At 40.2% G+C, this 17163-nt stretch overlaps 1 protein-coding gene across 1 annotated transcript in view; it reads right to left on the reverse strand.

Annotated features, from left to right (window-relative positions):
• The window catches only part of CD80 (CD80 molecule), a 28018-nt gene continuing 12372 nt past the window's right edge, over positions 1518-17163 (reverse strand). Inside the window, exons 4-7 of the mRNA XM_005674957.3 lie at positions 12645-12926; positions 6523-6633; positions 5212-5321; positions 1518-2300 (exon numbers count right to left, since the gene is read on the reverse strand). Of these exons, the coding sequence (XP_005675014.1) occupies positions 5233-5321; positions 6523-6633; positions 12645-12926 (482 nt within the window). The 3' untranslated portion in view covers positions 1518-2300; positions 5212-5232. The remainder of the gene's footprint in view (positions 2301-5211; positions 5322-6522; positions 6634-12644; positions 12927-17163) is intronic.

Consider the following 17163-nt stretch of genomic DNA (forward strand, 5'->3'; position numbering starts at 1 on the left):
CCACATTTGAGAAATTTGGTCAAACTCTTGCTGTCCAACTCCAGATTTTCAAATGAGAATGTCTAATTGACCAGGTCCACTTCTGGTCCAGTGAGCATGGAAGGCAATTTCAGAGAAAGAGGAGTCATAAGTTAAGTCATGTAAGAACAGCAGTTGGCCACTTCTTTCTTTTCAATTCTCTGATGTCAGGGGGATCCAGAAATACCACAGAGAAAAAGCCACTTTAGGGATCTGAGGAAGCCTTATGGAATGCTGTTTTCATTACTTCGATCAATTTCTGCTAAAGACAGCTTACTCTTTAGTACATACACAATGAAACTATCTCATTTTAAATGAGAACCTTCTCATAAAGATTTTACAAATGGGATTAAACTAGCATAAAGCCATTTAAGGAGAGTATCAGTCCAATGTGAACCAAACATTATCACTCTCCAACCTTACTAGTGCTTTGGGGTATACAGTAAGTCCCCTACATATGAACGAATTCCGTTCTGAGAGCGTGTTCGTAAGTCCAGCAAAGTTAGTTTAGGTACCCAGCTAACACAATTGGCTGTATACTGCTACTTTTACGCTTGCTTCTGGACATCCTGGGCTTGAAATAAAGATACTGTACTATTATACTCTATGTAGTACTGTAAAATACCCAAAAGCACAGTCACTTGTAGAGAATGCATGTTACAGTGTACGCCAGACACATGAACTGACTGACATGATTGGACATGCGAATGCACGTTCACAGTTTTGAAAGTTTGCAACTTGTTAATAAGTGCAAACAGAATGACTTTATTTTTTGTTTTGTGAAGTAAATCATATTTACCAGGTCATAGGTCAAACAAGAATAGATTTTGCTGAATTTTTTTTTTATAGGAACAACTGAAAAATCAATACTATAAAAAGTCCAAATGAATGCTTTTTGATAATTCCTTGGGAAAAAGTTGGTAAGCCTTTGTATATAATATTTACTATTATATACAAAGTAAATATTGTATTAGAGAACAAGGGCATAACAATATACCTAATACACAGTGCCAGTCTTTGTGGTTAAGACTGAGGCTATCAATAAACTGTTAAGGAGAAAAATGCAAATTTCCCTAAGAAAAGATTTAGAGAAAGTTGTGTAAGTGTGCAAAACACACTTTTTTTCTATCTAAAATTTATGATCTAACCAATAACTTGTTCTAGAAAGTAACTACAAATGAAACAGCTCATAGGTTCACTTTTGAATTAAAAATTGGCACAATACCTATTTTGTTACTTCAAAGATTTTTAAAGGAATTAAAATTTATTTTTAGTTAACAGTTCACAAGTTGGCGGAGAAGGCAATGGCACCCCACTCCTGTACTCTTGCCTGGAAAATTCCCATGGGCGGAGGACACTAGTAGGCTGCAGTCCATGGGGGTCACTAAGAGTCAGACACGACTGAGCGACTTCACTTTCACTTTTCACTTTCATGCATTGGAGAAGGAAATGGAAACCCACTCCAGTGTTCTTGCCTGGAGAATCCCAGGGACGGGGGAGCCTGGTGGGCTGCCGTCTTTGGGGTCGCACAGAGTCAGACACGACTGAAGTGACTTAGCAGTAGCAGTCACAACTTGGGGGTTCATATGTAAGGGACTTACTGTATAAGTCATTCATCCTCTGTGTCAGAGGAAATCAGTTTTAGATGGATCTACTTTCTCCTGAACCTGGTTGAGAAGTGGGAAAGCCAAAAAGGAGAACACAGTGAAAATAATGTCCTGGCTAAATACCAGTACTATTCCCATTGTCTTCTAGGTCTGCTTACAACAGACTTCCCATACATGAACATTAGATTGGTTTTTGACAGCATGACATCCTCCATTCTTTCATCACACTAAGTCTCTTGAGATGGACCTAACTGATACTGAATAAATTCTGTTTCCAGAAGCACTTTGATGGATACGTGTGTGTATATGCACACAAACCAATCAGTAGCACAGAGCCCGATTCGTGAAGGAAAAGGACACTAGAGCCAGAGCACCGAATCCGGGTTCTGGCCCTGACCCTTATAATTCAGGTCACCACACAGGACTTCGAGATCCTTGTCATTAGCAAGTGGTTTTCACTAATGTCTCTTCCAGGCCTAAAGAGTTCCATGTTTCCAAATCCTTGGGCAAGGTCACCAGAACTACTTCGTCCCCATCATACTCCTCTAGTCACTTTCAGCAAAGCCACTGGAGTGAAGGGGCTCCTAGAGAACAGATACAGGAAGGTCAAGGTGGGATAATCCTGGCCGTTCACAGAAGCACCAAGAGGAGGCCAATCTCAGATGGAGGTAGAACCTGAAGAAAACATTTAAAATTATTTTTATATTTTTTTATTGCAAGGGTATTCCCAGCTTGAGGTACTGTTATAGATACTGATCTTGATGGCTAAATGATATAAAGGCAGGTCCAAAGTATGAGAGAATTTAGGACAGGTCTGATGAATTTCGCTACAGGAAATACTGAAGTATTATACACCAGCAGTCACCAACCATCCAAACATTATCGATAAAGGCGCTCACTCGGATATGTGTGGGACAAACAAAGGTGTATCAGGCATGCTTACTCTTCTTAGTTAGCCTACAATTTGGTAAAGTAAGACACATGAAAATAAACCCAGGGTGGAGAGTGATGTGCCTGAGAGAGCACAACTATAGAGGTCACAGGCAGAGCTGCTTGAACTGGACAGCAGGCCACAGAAGACTTGTGTAGGGGATTGGGTTCATGGCTTCCTTCAGCTGACTGAGCACAAAACTTTTAAGATGGAAGGAAAGTCAGGGAAATGCAAGGTAATTGCAGAACTGAGGCGAATATCCTGGGAACGGCATCCTGGGGAATGAGTAAGTTGTAAAGAAAGCAGAATTGGAAGCTGAGAGACTGCTGTGGGGGAAATACACATAGGCTGCTATGGAGCCATGAAAGGAACCTGAGCTTGATGTCCAGTTTGGGTTCTGGTTTTGCTCTTTATCTGTCTGACTTCAGGCAAATCACTCAATGTCTGGGAGGCTTGAGTTTCTCTCCATAAAACAGATCTTGCTCATAGAGATTTTTATAAGATGAAATAATGCTTTTGTAAAGAAAACTAAGATCATGGCATCTGCTCCCATCACTTCATGGCAGATAGATGAGGAAACTGGAAACAGAGACTTTATTTTGGGGGGCTCCAAAATCACTGCAGATGGTGACTGCAGCCATGAAATTAAGACACTTGCTCCTTGGAAGAAAATCTATGACCAACCTAGACAGCATATTAAAAAACAGAGATATTACTTTGTCAACAAAGGCCCGTCCAGTCAAAGCTATGGTTTTCCCAGTAGTCATGTATGGATGTGAGAGTTGGACTATAAAGAAAACTGAGTGCCAGAGAGTTGATGCTTTTGAACTATGGTGTTGGAGAAGACTCTTGAGAGTCCCTTGGAGTGCAAGGAGATCCAACCAGTCAATCCTAAAGGAGATCAGTCCTGGGTGTTCATTGGAAGGACTGATGCTAAAGCTTAAGCTCCAATACTTTTGTCACCTGATTCGAAGAACTGACTCATTGGAAAAGACCCTGACACTGGGAAAGATTGAAGGCAGGAGGAGAAGGGGATGACAGAGGATGAGATGGTTGGATGGCATCACCGACTCAATGGACATGAGTTTGAGTAGGTTCTGGGAGCTGGTGATGGACAGGGAAGCTTGGCGTGCTGCAGTCCATGGGGTCACAAAGAGTTGGACACGACTGAGTAACTGAACTGAAAGCATAACCTGCTCTGTAAGTCTTAGATGTTAGATCTCATTTTTTTTTCTTCTTTTTAAAAGTAACTCTGCAGAGTCTGATTTTTGTATGAAGCTGTTACCCTAACCTTCACAAGTCAAAACTGAACTGCTTATGGAGACTGTAAACCATCCTGGTCCTGATATCAGTCTCTTGGATTCTAATGTCCCAATCTTTCTCTTAAAAGACCTGGGGATTATAGAATAGTGCAAATTGGGCTCCCTCAAAGCCCAAAATTGGAGCTTCCCTGGTGGCTCAGATGGTAAAAAATCTGCTTGCAATGCAGGAGACCCAGGCTCAGTCCCTGGGTTGGGAAGATCCCCTGGAGAAGGAAATGGCAACCCACTCCAGTATTCTTGCCTGGAAAATCCCATGGACAGAAGAACTTGGCTGGCTACAGTCCATGGGGTCACAAAGAGCGATCAACACTTGTAATAGTGTTACTCACAAAAGCTGATTCTGTGTTAGGCTCCCTTAACATCCTTGGATGAACAGTAATTACTCCATCATATATATTTAGAGGAGAAGGCAATGGCACCCCACTCCAGTACTCTTGCCTGGAAAATTCCCATGGATGGAGGAGCCTGGTAGGCTGCAGTCCATGCTAAGGGTCGGACAAGACTGAGCGACTTCCCTTTTACTTTTCACTTTCATGCATTGGAGAAGGAAATGGCAACCCACTCCAGTGTTCTTGCCTGGAGAATCCCAGGGACGGGGGAGCCTGGTGGGCTGCTGTCTATGCGGTCGCACAGAGTCGGACACGACTGAAATAACTTAGCAGCATATATTTAGAATCAGATCAAATCTAAAGTCTTGGACACCATTTATTGACTAGTGTGTCCACATGTGCTCCTGGAAACTGCCATGTAAAGGACGATCAAAACAACTGAGGATGTTTACACTGAGGAGATACTGGAATATGGAAAGTAAGCTCTGAAGCCTTTCCTGTAGACACTGGGGTTTCTTCTGTTTTTAAGTGAGAAAATGACCCAAAGAGGTAATTCTTTATGAAAATGACACCATGCTTGGGTCAGTGGGATGACTATCTTAGTAAGAGGCAGACAGACCAATGAGATGTTACTGAATTAGTACAGAGCTACCCCATTCTGTGTCCCAGTGCTGAGGGATACAGGGGAAACGGAATGATGAGAATAAGGAGTTACCCTAGAAATAGTACATGTGTTTGACAGATACTAAAATACACTGAGTTGACTGGAAAGAGGGGAACATTTTAAGATAGCAGAATGGCACAACAAAGGAAAAGGTTACACTAAGCAAATTTTATGTGAGGAGAAAGGAGAGATGTGCCAACCACCTGTTGAGAGTACTCTGAATGAAGATTTTGAGAAGGTGGTAGTTGGTAAAGGATCTTAGGTTTGGTCCTGAGAGGAAGAAAACCCTGTGTTCGCAAGCCACAAGATCTCACACATTCCACACTGGCAGAGAAGGTACCTCCAGGCGTTTTGGTCAGTTTCATCCTTCCACAGACTTTATGGAGACAGACCACCTTTGCATTTCCATGTTCTCATTCCTCCTTCTCCGTCTGCATCTTGCAGCATTTCCTTGAAGGCAAGCGCAAGCAATAAAAATCCAGATAGGTAATCTTCCCTTAAATCACACCTATATATTTTGGCAAAACTTCAGCTGGCTTAGAACTATGGCAGTGGTTCTCAACCCCAGGTTTCCACCACCACCGCCCCTTGGGGACGTGTGCACTGCTTTGAGACATCTTTGGTTGTCACAACTGGGCCAAGAGGTGCTATTGTAATATAGTGAGAGGAGGCCAGGGATGCTGCTAAACATTGCAACGCACAGAACAAACAGTTATCCAGCCCTCAAAGTCAACAGTACTAAGGATGAAAAACTGTAAACTAGAGGGGTAGGGCTGGAAACATATTAGAAGCATCCCTGAGCCCACCAGACCTCTTTATCCTACCCGTGGCATAAGTTGTTCATAACAGAGTCTCTAGTGACTTCCTCGAGCCTTGATTTTTTTGTGTGCTGGAAGTTGGAAAAGTCAGCAGATGTTGATTTTCCAATTTGCTCAGTGTATAAAATTTCTGCTTCAAGAAAGCTTGGTGTTCCTTCACGGTGACTATAGCTTTAACACTGGCCTAGCAGTTCCTCTTCATTTAATTATAGAGATTGAGTATAGGATATGTGTAAGGCCAAAGATTTAGATTCATAGGAAAAAGATATGCCAAATATCTCTTCTTTCCTCAACCACTCCTGATCTTTCATCAAAAAATAAATTCTGAAGAACTGAGAGTTGGTAAAATCACCTGTAGCGATATAATTACTCAACTACATCTCATTAGTGCATCTTACCCTCCTCCATGAAAATGATTCTTGCCCCTAAACCTTGTCATTCTTGCCTTTCCTCCAATTCCAAATCAAGATTAGACTATCACTTTGCATCAGATAATGTTATCAATTTAGTTAGCAAGCCTCAGTATCTCTAAGAAAATACAGAGTTGGGGGAAGATAAACGGACTAAGCTAGAATGTGCTTGAGGTCAGTGATTTCTCATCTGTGTAACTCCAGTGCCTAGTAGAGTGCCAGGCACATAGTAGGTATCCAAGAAATATCTGTGCAGGGAATGAACAGAACTTGCTGAGACAAGTAAAGGAGACACTAAAGTTTACATATATTAGCTCCAAAAAGAATGAAATAGGCTTAAAAGTTCAGAGAGATGCTGACCTGTACTGATAAGAGGTTGAGTGTCCAGAATTGAGATCATTACCAGAATACAACATTACTTACTGCAGGTCAGGCATGCTAGCATAACTGCAATGATCACAGAAATCCCACATGCTGAGACTGGGATAATAATGGTCCAGGGCAGGTGCTGATTAGCAGAAGGGGTCGGTTTTGCTGTTGAGGGAAAAGAACAGTGTCAGCTCTAATGTGTTTCCAATTGCTCAGATACCCTTCATGCCCCTTATAATGACACAACTGTAAAGCCTTTTTCACTTCTTTGCCTGGTTAGCTCTCCAAAATGCAGCTTCTATCATTTTTCTTGCATAACTCTAATCAGACACATACTTATGGCAACTAATATCAGATGTCAGATATAGATATTGAATGTGAAAAAGAAAATTTAAATGTTTGCATTTACTGAATTTAGTTGGCACAAAGAAAAGATTCTCAGGAGAGCCTTTAAAAGCTATTTTAGGGACTCCCTTGGATGCCCAGTGGTTAAGACTTTGCATTTCCAATGCTGGGGGTATGGGTTCAATCCCTGGTCAGGGAACTAAGATCGTGCATGCTGTGTGTTGTGGCCAAATAAATATCAGAGCTTAATAAGAAATTTTTTAAAATAAATAAAAGTAGAAAAATAAACAGAAGTATTTCTACAGCTGATATTACTATGTACTACTACTAATAGTTGATGTTGTGTTCTAGATGTACCTTCTAGATTTTCCTTCTCCAGCTCTGTCATGCCTTCTCCCTTTTTGGGTGTCCTCTTTAACACACACACATACACATACACACCTCGCAATAGCTGCCTAAAACTACAGAAGTCACTTTGCATTCATTTTCAGGTAACACATTTTTCATCATTCAGCCTAGAGCTTAAGAAACCCAGCAAAGAACCAAGCATGGCTATTGCTTGGTGGTAGGTAGGATCATCCTGGAGGAGAGCTCTGCAAACGCTCTCATCTGTAGAACACAGGGAACCAGAAAGAAGAGGGGGCACACGAGGAAGGATGTGTGTGGGAGGAGAAAGGTGCTCCTGATTCCACTCAGGAGCAGCAGCTACACCATTTATTCTTCAACTCCTTTAAGGAATAGTTAGCACCAACATCTGGAGAAAGGGCAGAGACACTAAAGAAATACTAGCAGCTCATCCTCCTCTGATTTCCCTGGAGTGGCTCATCAATAAATATTAAACATTTATCAATACTGGAAATATTAATACAATATTTAGAATATTGTATTAATACAATATTAATATTATAAAATTAATGTTTACAATAAATATTAATACAATACAAAGTACTTGATTCTCATTTTTCTGATTATACACCTTGGGGATAAATTTTGGTCTTTAGCTTATTGGACTTCTCATCAGCATTTGGTCCCGTTGACACTTTTCCTCCTGGGACTTCTGTGACACCACATTCGTCTATTTCTGTTTGTTGTGACTCAGTTTTGTTCATCAGCTCTTCTTCCTCTTTTTATTCTTTAGCTTGTCCCCATGGTTCCATCTGTGGTCCCATTCTCTCACTAGCCCTGGTAATCATGGGTGATCTTAGCCACACCCAAGGTCGGAAACACCAGCTGATTTCTAAGTCTGTATATCATATTTCTGATCTCACTTCTGAGCCCCAAATTTGTATTTCCAACAGCTAACTAGAGGTTGGATGCCAGCCTATTAAAAGTGAACTCAGCATATGTATTCTTTCTAAAGTGTATCTACCACCTGCATTCTCCCATTTCAGTTAATGGCAACACCATCAGTGACCAAGGGAAGGCTTGCCTTCGTGCTCACTGCTCAGTAGCTCCCACCGACTTTCTATTCTGTACTGAGACTATCTCTGCAACTGATTCCTTTTCTCCAAATCTCTTGCAATAATTAGTTCAGGTTTTTCTGATCTCCAACCAAGTAGCCTTTATGGTTTCTTTGCCTCTGGTGTTCTAGGCACTAGTAATTCCTATACATTCTGCCACAGTGATCATTATAAAATGTACATTTGACCATAGAGCACCCACTACTTGAAAACTAGGGTAAGTTGTTTTTGTATTTTTCTCTAAAACACCCAATTGCATAGAGACATCCAGTGGTTACCAGGGTTGGCCTCTGCAGACCAAAATGACACCCAAAATAACAAAGAAGCTCTTGCTGTTATCCTGGGAGTCTAGATGTTTCACAGGCTTCCTCTCAGAGGTCACTCCTCATGCATTCTCAAGCCTCACTCAGCCTAGAAGAAGGTAAGTGTTTAAGAGAAAGGAGGAATCAGTAACAGCAATCCCACTCTCTCGTGATGCCTATTAGGAAACTGGCACTACTCCATAGGGAAGACCCAAAATCCCAAGTGTATAGTTGTGTGAGGACATTTGCACGTATAGCTCATAAGACAGCCTGAGTAGGTTTCCCTGATTCACCCCTTATACACACACACACATACCCCCCCATACGTTCCAGTACATCAAGGGTTAACAAATTAGGTGGGCCCAGGCTAAAAGAGCCACAGACCCAGTCTGCTTAATTAATAAATTTGGAGTTAAGAGTGGGTATTTAAATAGTAGAGCTTTGCTCACATCCATTCAAAATTGCTATCAGCTATACACTAATTTGACTCCCCTAGAGGCTCAGATGGTAAAGTGTCTGCCTACAATGCAGGAGACCTGGGTTCAATCCCTGGGTCGGGAAGATCCTCTGGAGAAGGAAATGGCAACCCACTCTAGTACTCTTGCCTGGAAAATCCCATGGATGGAAGAGCCTGGTAGGCTGCAGTCCACGGGGTTGCAAAGAGTCCGGACATGACTTAGCGACTTCACTTTCTTTCACTATATACACTAATTTACATCTGCTTATGCAGTCACCCCTTGACACCCCCACAAATGCTTTATTTGCTTCTGACTCTGAATGACATTTGCAGCCCAGTTGAAGTATTGAAAGCTGTCTGACCATAAAGACAACACTGGCACCTAGCAAGATGCTTGCTTTGTGACAACTACTTAATGAAGCCTGAATTAAAAAAAAAAAAAAGATTGAAAGAAGGAATGATTAAACAGTTAATCCTGTCTCCATGAGTCATTGTGAATGTAGACCAAAGAGGACAAAGAGCCAGTATTTTTCATTATTCTGAAAAGGGATACTGCTCATCTTCAGCATGAAGGAAGAGTGGAGAAAAGACAAATTAGAGAAAAGATGATAAAGCTGGGCAGTCTAAATCATCTTTAAATTATAGACCCATCCTTTTATTTAAAGGACTACATTCTATTTCCTCTAAGTTAATGAACTACCATGCGTAGGCCAAACCTGGCTTACCACCTATTTTTTTAAATAAAATTTTGTTGGAACACAGCCATGTCCTTCATTTATGTCTTGTCTATGGCTGTTTTCATGTTATAACAGAACTGAGTTGTTGCTAGAGACTATGACCTGTAAAGAATATTTGCTATCTGGCCCTTTTCTGAAAATTTTTGTTAACCATTGCCTCAGAATATCATACATATTCATATTCCAAATATAAATGATGTCTAAAACAAAATATAATTGAAACTGTACTTATTAACTTCTACCTTAATCATGATGATCTAAAATTGATTAATTTATCAATAGAGTGACAAGAATGATGAATTAGTAAACTATCTTTATGATTCAAACTTAATTTTTATAAGCTTTTTTAGGATACATGAAATATGATAGAGATGAGTTTGGACTATTAATAAAATCATATCAACAAAATTTGGTTTATATCTGAACTAATTTTGTATCATGTTTCAACAAAATTTAGTTAGTATCTGAACTAATTTTTGCCCCAAATTTTATCTCATTACCCATTACAGAAAACAAAGAACCCACTCAAGATGGAAAGACCTAGAGTTAATCTTACCTACGATAAACTAGTAGACCATCTAAAATATCTCCTCTACTACAAGCAAAGATAAGCGGAAGATATAAGATATACTATATATAATATCAATATGTTATACACAAGTATTGTTTTTTACTGTGCAGCCACAAAACAATTGTTATAAGTGGGGTTGGGGGTGGGCAGAGGCCTGGTGATGCTGCATATAATCAGTCAAATACGCTAGAAATGTATTTCAAGTATGTGAGTTCTTCTGTAATAACCCATTGTGGATTTAATATGCATACATTTATGTAAGCCCTACTTTTTCCATTTTATATTTTCATATGATTTCATCTCTTGGGGAAAGAAAATTTTATAAGTTTACTACATGTAGGGTAAATATTTGGTCATGGTTTTGGTCAAAAATGACCACTTTTCAAGCATTGTCCTCTAGTAGTTTGTCATTCACTTTCTTTGCCAGGCTTGGTTCTGAATGAACAAATATTTCTTAAAGAGCACATTTGCCCTCAAAGGACAATGATTTGACATCATGGGACCATCATGGGAAGGGGGCTCCCAAAATGAAAGTGCCACAAAGAGAAACATAGATCAATGGAACAAAATGGAAAGCCCAGAGATAAATCCACGCACCTATGGACACCTTATCTTCGACAAAGGAGGAAGAATACACAATGGAGAAAAGACAATCTCTTTAACAAGTGGTGCTGGGAAAACTGGTCAACCACTTGTAAAAGAATGAAACTAGAACACTTTCTAACACCGTACACAAAGATCTAAATGTAAGACCAGAAACTATAAAACTCCTAGAGGAAAACATAGGCAAAACACTCTCTGATGTAAATCATAGCAGGATCCTCTATGACCCACCTCCCAGAGTAATGGAAATAAAAGCAAGAATAAACAAATGGGACCTAATTAAACTTAAAAGCTTTTGCACAATGAGGGAAACTATAAGCAAGGTGAAAAGATAACCTTCAGAATAGGAGAAAATAATAGCAAATGAAGCAACTGACAAAGAATTAATCTCAAAAATATATAAGCAACTCCTGTAGCTCAATTCCAGAAAAATAAACGACCCAATCAAAAAATGGGCCAAAGAACAAAACAGACATTTCTCCAAAGAAGACATACAGATGGCTAACAAACACATGAAAAGATGCTCAACATCACTCATTATCAGAGAAATGCAAATCAAAACCACAATGAAGTACCATCTCACGCCAGTCAGAATGACTGCTATCCAAAAGTCTACAAGCAATAAATGCTGGAGAGGGTGTGGAGAAAAGGGAGCCCTCTTACACTGTTGGTGGGAATGCAAACTAGTACAGCCACTATGGAGAACAGTGTGGAGATTCCTTAAAAAACTGGAAATAGAACTGCCATATGACCCAGCATTCCCACTGCTGGGTTATATACACCGAGGAAACCAGCATAGAAAGAGACACGTGTACCCCAATGTTCATCGCAACACTGTTCACAATAGCAAGAAGATGGAAGCAACCTAAATGTCCATCAGCAGACGAATGGATAAGAAAGCTGTGGTACATATACACACTGGAGTATTACTCAGCCATTAAAAAGAATGCATTTGAATCAGTTCTAATAAGGTGGATGAAACTGGAACCTATTATACAGAGTGAAATAAGTCAGAAAGAAAAACACCAATACAGTATATTAACGCATATATATGGAATTTAGAAAGATGGTAACGATGACCCTATATGCAAGACAGCAAAAGAGACACAGATGTAAAGAACAGACTTTTGGACTCTGTGGGAGAAGGCGAGGGTGGGATGATTTGAAAGAATAGCATTGAAACATGTATATTATCATATGTAAACTAGATCACCAGTCCAGGTTCGATGCATGAGGGTCAGGATGGGGAACACATCTACACCCATGGCTGATTCATGTGAATGTTTGACAAAAACCACCGCAATATTGTAAAGTAATTAGCCTCCAATTAAAATAAAATTTTTAAAAAATGGAAGTGCCAAAGCCTAGAGAGCAATTTCAAAGAAAGGCAAATTTTAGTGCTTTCAATAACAACAATATTATTATAATAACTTCCTAAGATGTTGACTTGACAGAACTTACTTGGATATCTAAATTTTAGAATGTTTATTAAAGAAAATAAAATTAGTACCATTATAGTCAAACCTTGTACAGTGACCTTAATAAGTCATACTAACACTTCTTTATTATTTTATTTGCATGTCTAAAAAATACTGCAAGTAATAGTATCAGAGTCAATATGCATAATTGTGTAATGTATCTGGCTGAGTTATTTTCTTTTTAGATTCTACACAGCAGAAAGTCCCCAGGACAATCACTTACATTCTTGCCAGTAGAAGGTCTGTGACACTGTTAAGTCTCCATACTTGACAAGACACAAGAAGCTGTGATTGCTTGTCATGTTGAAATCCAGTTCACTGCTAATCGTGTAGAGCTTGGTTTCAGGATCTTGGGACAGTGTTGTGTTGGTAGCATTTAATTCTTCTCCATTTTCCAACCAGGAGAGGTAAGGCCTTGGAAAACCTCCAGAAGTTGAGCAAATTACCCTTCTGATATTAGGAGATGGATTTCCAAGATCATTTATAGTAGGGACAGGGAAGTCAGCTGAAGAAAGAACAAGAATGTAAGTACATATCATTACATGTTTGTGTGTAATTATATTTTTAATACATAGCTTTAATAAGAATAATAAAATATAATTTTCAACTTCCCATAAGTATTAGTAGTTATGTATAACCCAAAGACTAACTTTAGTTTGAGTTGATTATATCAGTTCATTACTTTTGATGGAGTGGAGATAGGAGGGCACTTATTAAAGAACTAAATTCATGTGAATAAATATTGACATAGTGCTTGAGTTTAAAAACAACATTTATTGAGCTGTTAATATTTCTTATGTCTGGACGTTGTCTCATTTTGTCTTTATAACAACCCTAGGAGGTAGGTTGTAGATCCAAAAAGGTCAAATATCAGTAGTTTTGTATTATTTATCCTAATACAATGTTTCCTTTTCATGAATAATCAAATTGAGGTCTAGAGAAATCACAACCAATAAGTGGGAGAACTGAATTCAAGTTTTTCTGATACCAGAGCCTTCCCTTCCGTTGATTTCTTTTCCTTTCTTTTTTAGAGCTTTAAACTTTGCTGTCTTATTAAAACATTAAATAAGATTATATTGAAAAAAATGTAGCCTCAGAAAAATACCAATGGCATGGTATTAGAGATAGTTATAAACAAGCAGATTTAAATATGTCTGCCTTCTTTTCCTTTCCTTTCCTTCCTTTCTTTTACTTCTTTTTCTTCCCTTTCTACCCAATTTTTGAGGTATACAACCTGACCCTCTTTTATGTATCTATTTATTAATTCATACTATACTATACACCTGGGAGCCCACCACCCAAGTTGAGAACCAGAGCATTGACAATAACTTACGTAAATCTACCTGTATGGTCTGAACTTTGCTGGCCCCTTAGTTCCTACACCTGGAGTAACACCACTCTAGAGTTTGTTTATCATTACCTTTACATTTTCAAAAGTAGTCTTTAATCAGACAGACCTCTGTTCCAATTTTATACTGTTGAGCTTGTAATCTCAACCACCGTACTTTACTGATCCCCTTTTGATACACCTAACAAGGACAGAAAGGCCTTCCTAATATTCCTCCAAAGTACTTGAGGCACTCTTTCATTTGTGTTTTTGACCCCTAATAACATATTAAAATATACACAGATATATAGAACAGTCTTTTGGACTCTGTGGGAGAGGGCGAGGGTGGGATGATTTGGGAGAATGGCATTGAAACATGTATATCATATATGAAACGAATTGCCAGTCCAGGTTCAATGCATGATACTGGATGCTTGGGGCTGGTGCACTGAGACGACCCAGAGGGATGGTACGGGGGCGGGGGATTCAGGATGGGGAACATGTGTATACCTGTGGTGGATTCATCTTGATATATGGCAAAACCAATACGATATTGTAAAGTTAAAAAAAAATATATATATATATATACACACAAAGCAAAGCATAGTGAAATGACTACAGAGGAAACAGGAAAAAACTCCACTCACCTCTTTCTCACTTATTGTGAGGCTTAAAGAATTTATAGTTCTTTAGCATAAGTGTGGGAGACCAATCCAAACGTGGACTTCCCGCGTTGGTGTGTGATGCAGTGGTATATAATCTGCCCACCAATGCAGGAGATGCAAGAGACGGTGGGTTCTGTCCCTGCGTTGGGAAGATCCCCTGAAGAAGGGAATGGTAACCCACTCCAGTATTCTTGCCTGGAAAATTCCATGGACAGAGGAACCTGATGGGCTATAGTCCATGGGGTCTCAAAGAGTCAGAGACAGCTGAACACACACACAGGTCTAACCCTCTCATACGTCATCTCATATGTTAGTTTTCTTTTCAGAATTCAGAGCCTCACAGACGGATGTAGTATAATGCACCGTGGTCATCAAGGGCAGGTTCTAAAACCAGTTTTGCCTTTAATCCTGGGCCAATTACTTAACCACTTTCAGTCTTAGTTTGCTCATTGTAAGAAGGGGATTATAATACCTCCCTCCCAGTGTTGTAAGAGTTAAATGGTATCATTTACATAAATCACGTAGACCAGAGACTGACATACAGGAAGTTAGCTGGACTAATGTGAGTCTTAAATGTGTCCTCTCTTAGAGGAGTTCCTTCATGTAAATCAGGTTGCCAGGTGAAAGCTCCCAGGACTGGGAGAGGAGAAGTTATGACAAGTGATTATGATTGCCAAGGAAAGGAAAAACTTGGATCTAGATGCAGATAGAGTCACCTTTCTTTTTTGAATTAGTCCTGTTCCTAAATTGTTTGACATTTTCTTGAGCCATTTTTAGTTGACATTATTTTCTACTCCTTTCATTTATCCTGTAAGATCAAATCATTGTAATGGTAGCTAACAAGAATACTCCTTTTGTTTCTTATAATATCAGTATGTCATGTTATAACTTGGAATAACAAATCTAAGTAACACATATCCAAATTATGATTCATGTTCATTTCTGGACTTTGCTTTTCTAAGAACTATTTAACCACAAGAATGCCACCAACACCAAGGATCGTATTGAAAATCATCTTTTCAAGGTCTGCCTGGACTTAGAACAGCCTAAGCTCTGTCTTCTATTCCTTCTGTAAGATGATCTGTTCAGAGTAGCAGCTCCAAAGGTTTTGCAAGACTGAACCACCGAAGAATTACTCTTTCGTATCTCGTTTCAATCAGTTAACCCAAGTTTTCACCACTCTTAATGGGTACAGTAAGAATATCCTACTAGGAAAGGAAAAGGTGCATACGTTTTAGAAAGGTACAAATTTGTTAACCTAGTTAATATGTTGGGAGAAGGCCATGGCACTCCACTCCAGTACTCTTGCCTGGAAAATCCCATGGCTGGAGGAGCCTGGTGGCCTGCAGTCCATGGGGTCGCGAAGAGCCGGACACGACTGAGCGACTTCACTTTCACTTTTCACTTTCATGCATTGGAGAAGGACATGGCAACCCACTCCAGTGTTCTTTTTTTTTTTTTTTCCAGTGTTCTTGCCTAGAGAATCCCAGGGACGGGGGAGCCTGGCGGGCTGCCGTCTATGGGGTCGCACAGAGTCAGACACGACTGAAGCGACTTAGCAGCAGCAGCAGTTAATGTTAACTAGTATAGCTAGTGCCTCAAATGTGCTGCTTACTGCAGGTTTTCATCGGTCGTGCAGCACCTTTGAGGAACTAGCTATCCCACTTCATGATACTATGCTGTTATTGTATCCTTCGGCAATGTAGAGAAATCATCCTGTCCCAGTTAGCCTGAGACTTTCCCAGTATTAATACCCGAAGTCTCATGTCCAGTGAAACTCCTCAGTCCTTGGCAGACTGGGACAGTTGGTCACCCTGGCCAAATGAGCATTTACTTAATTTCTTGCTTCTCAGACTATAATCCTTAGCAGCAGTACAGGCATCACCAGGGAGCTTGTCGGAAGTGCCAGACCTGCTGAACAAGGTCCCCAAGTCACAGGCACCTTATCATTTGAGAAGCACTGTTCTAATTGATTCAACTGGGAATACCAGAATTGGTTCTGGGTCTAATTAAGCAGTATTTCCCCTTTAGTCTTCCCTTGTCTGATTTTGGCGCCGCATCCCCGTTTGAGGCCATGTTAGCCTCAAACAGCACTCTCCCTGTTAGCCCTTTAGCTGCGTTGGTCTCCAACTATAACCTGCTACTAAGGCCTGCCCTCCCTGAAACTCTGCCTCTTCTCTCGTTCTTGGATCTTCTTCATCTTTCTGTCAAAATGTACATGTTCTGAGTCTGTTTCTCTCTGGATATTCTGTTAAAGGACCGACTATGTCTCTAACGTAATTAACTGATACAGGCTAATATGTCTGTGATGACATCTCCACCCAGGTAACATATTTTCATCTTTAACAGGGATCCTGGAGGGAGAGGGAGGGCTTCCCAGGTGGCTCAGTCGTAAAGAATCCGCCAGCAATGCAAGAGATGTGGATTCAGTCTCTGGGTTAGGAAGATCCCTGAAGGAAATGGCAACCCACTCCAGTATTCTTGCCTGGGAAATGCCATGGACAGAGGAGCCTGGGGGGCTACAGTCCATGGGGTTGCAGAGTCAGACATGGCTTACCAGCTGAGGACACATACATGAGGGGAGAATAGTGCTGAAACTAGTAGGAGAGGCTATAATAGTGGGAATTGGAGGAATCCATGCAGATCTAAGTTTTGGAGGAGATCGGCCTCTCAGAGCCCCTCACATCCCACCACATGATCATGGATATTTGTTCTCTCCATGGGTAGGGAGTACACAGAGTGAAGTTTAA

This window comes from Capra hircus, chromosome 1, assembly GCF_001704415.2.
Source record: "Capra hircus breed San Clemente chromosome 1, ASM170441v1, whole genome shotgun sequence".
NCBI classification, from domain to species: Eukaryota; Metazoa; Chordata; class Mammalia; order Artiodactyla; family Bovidae; genus Capra; species Capra hircus.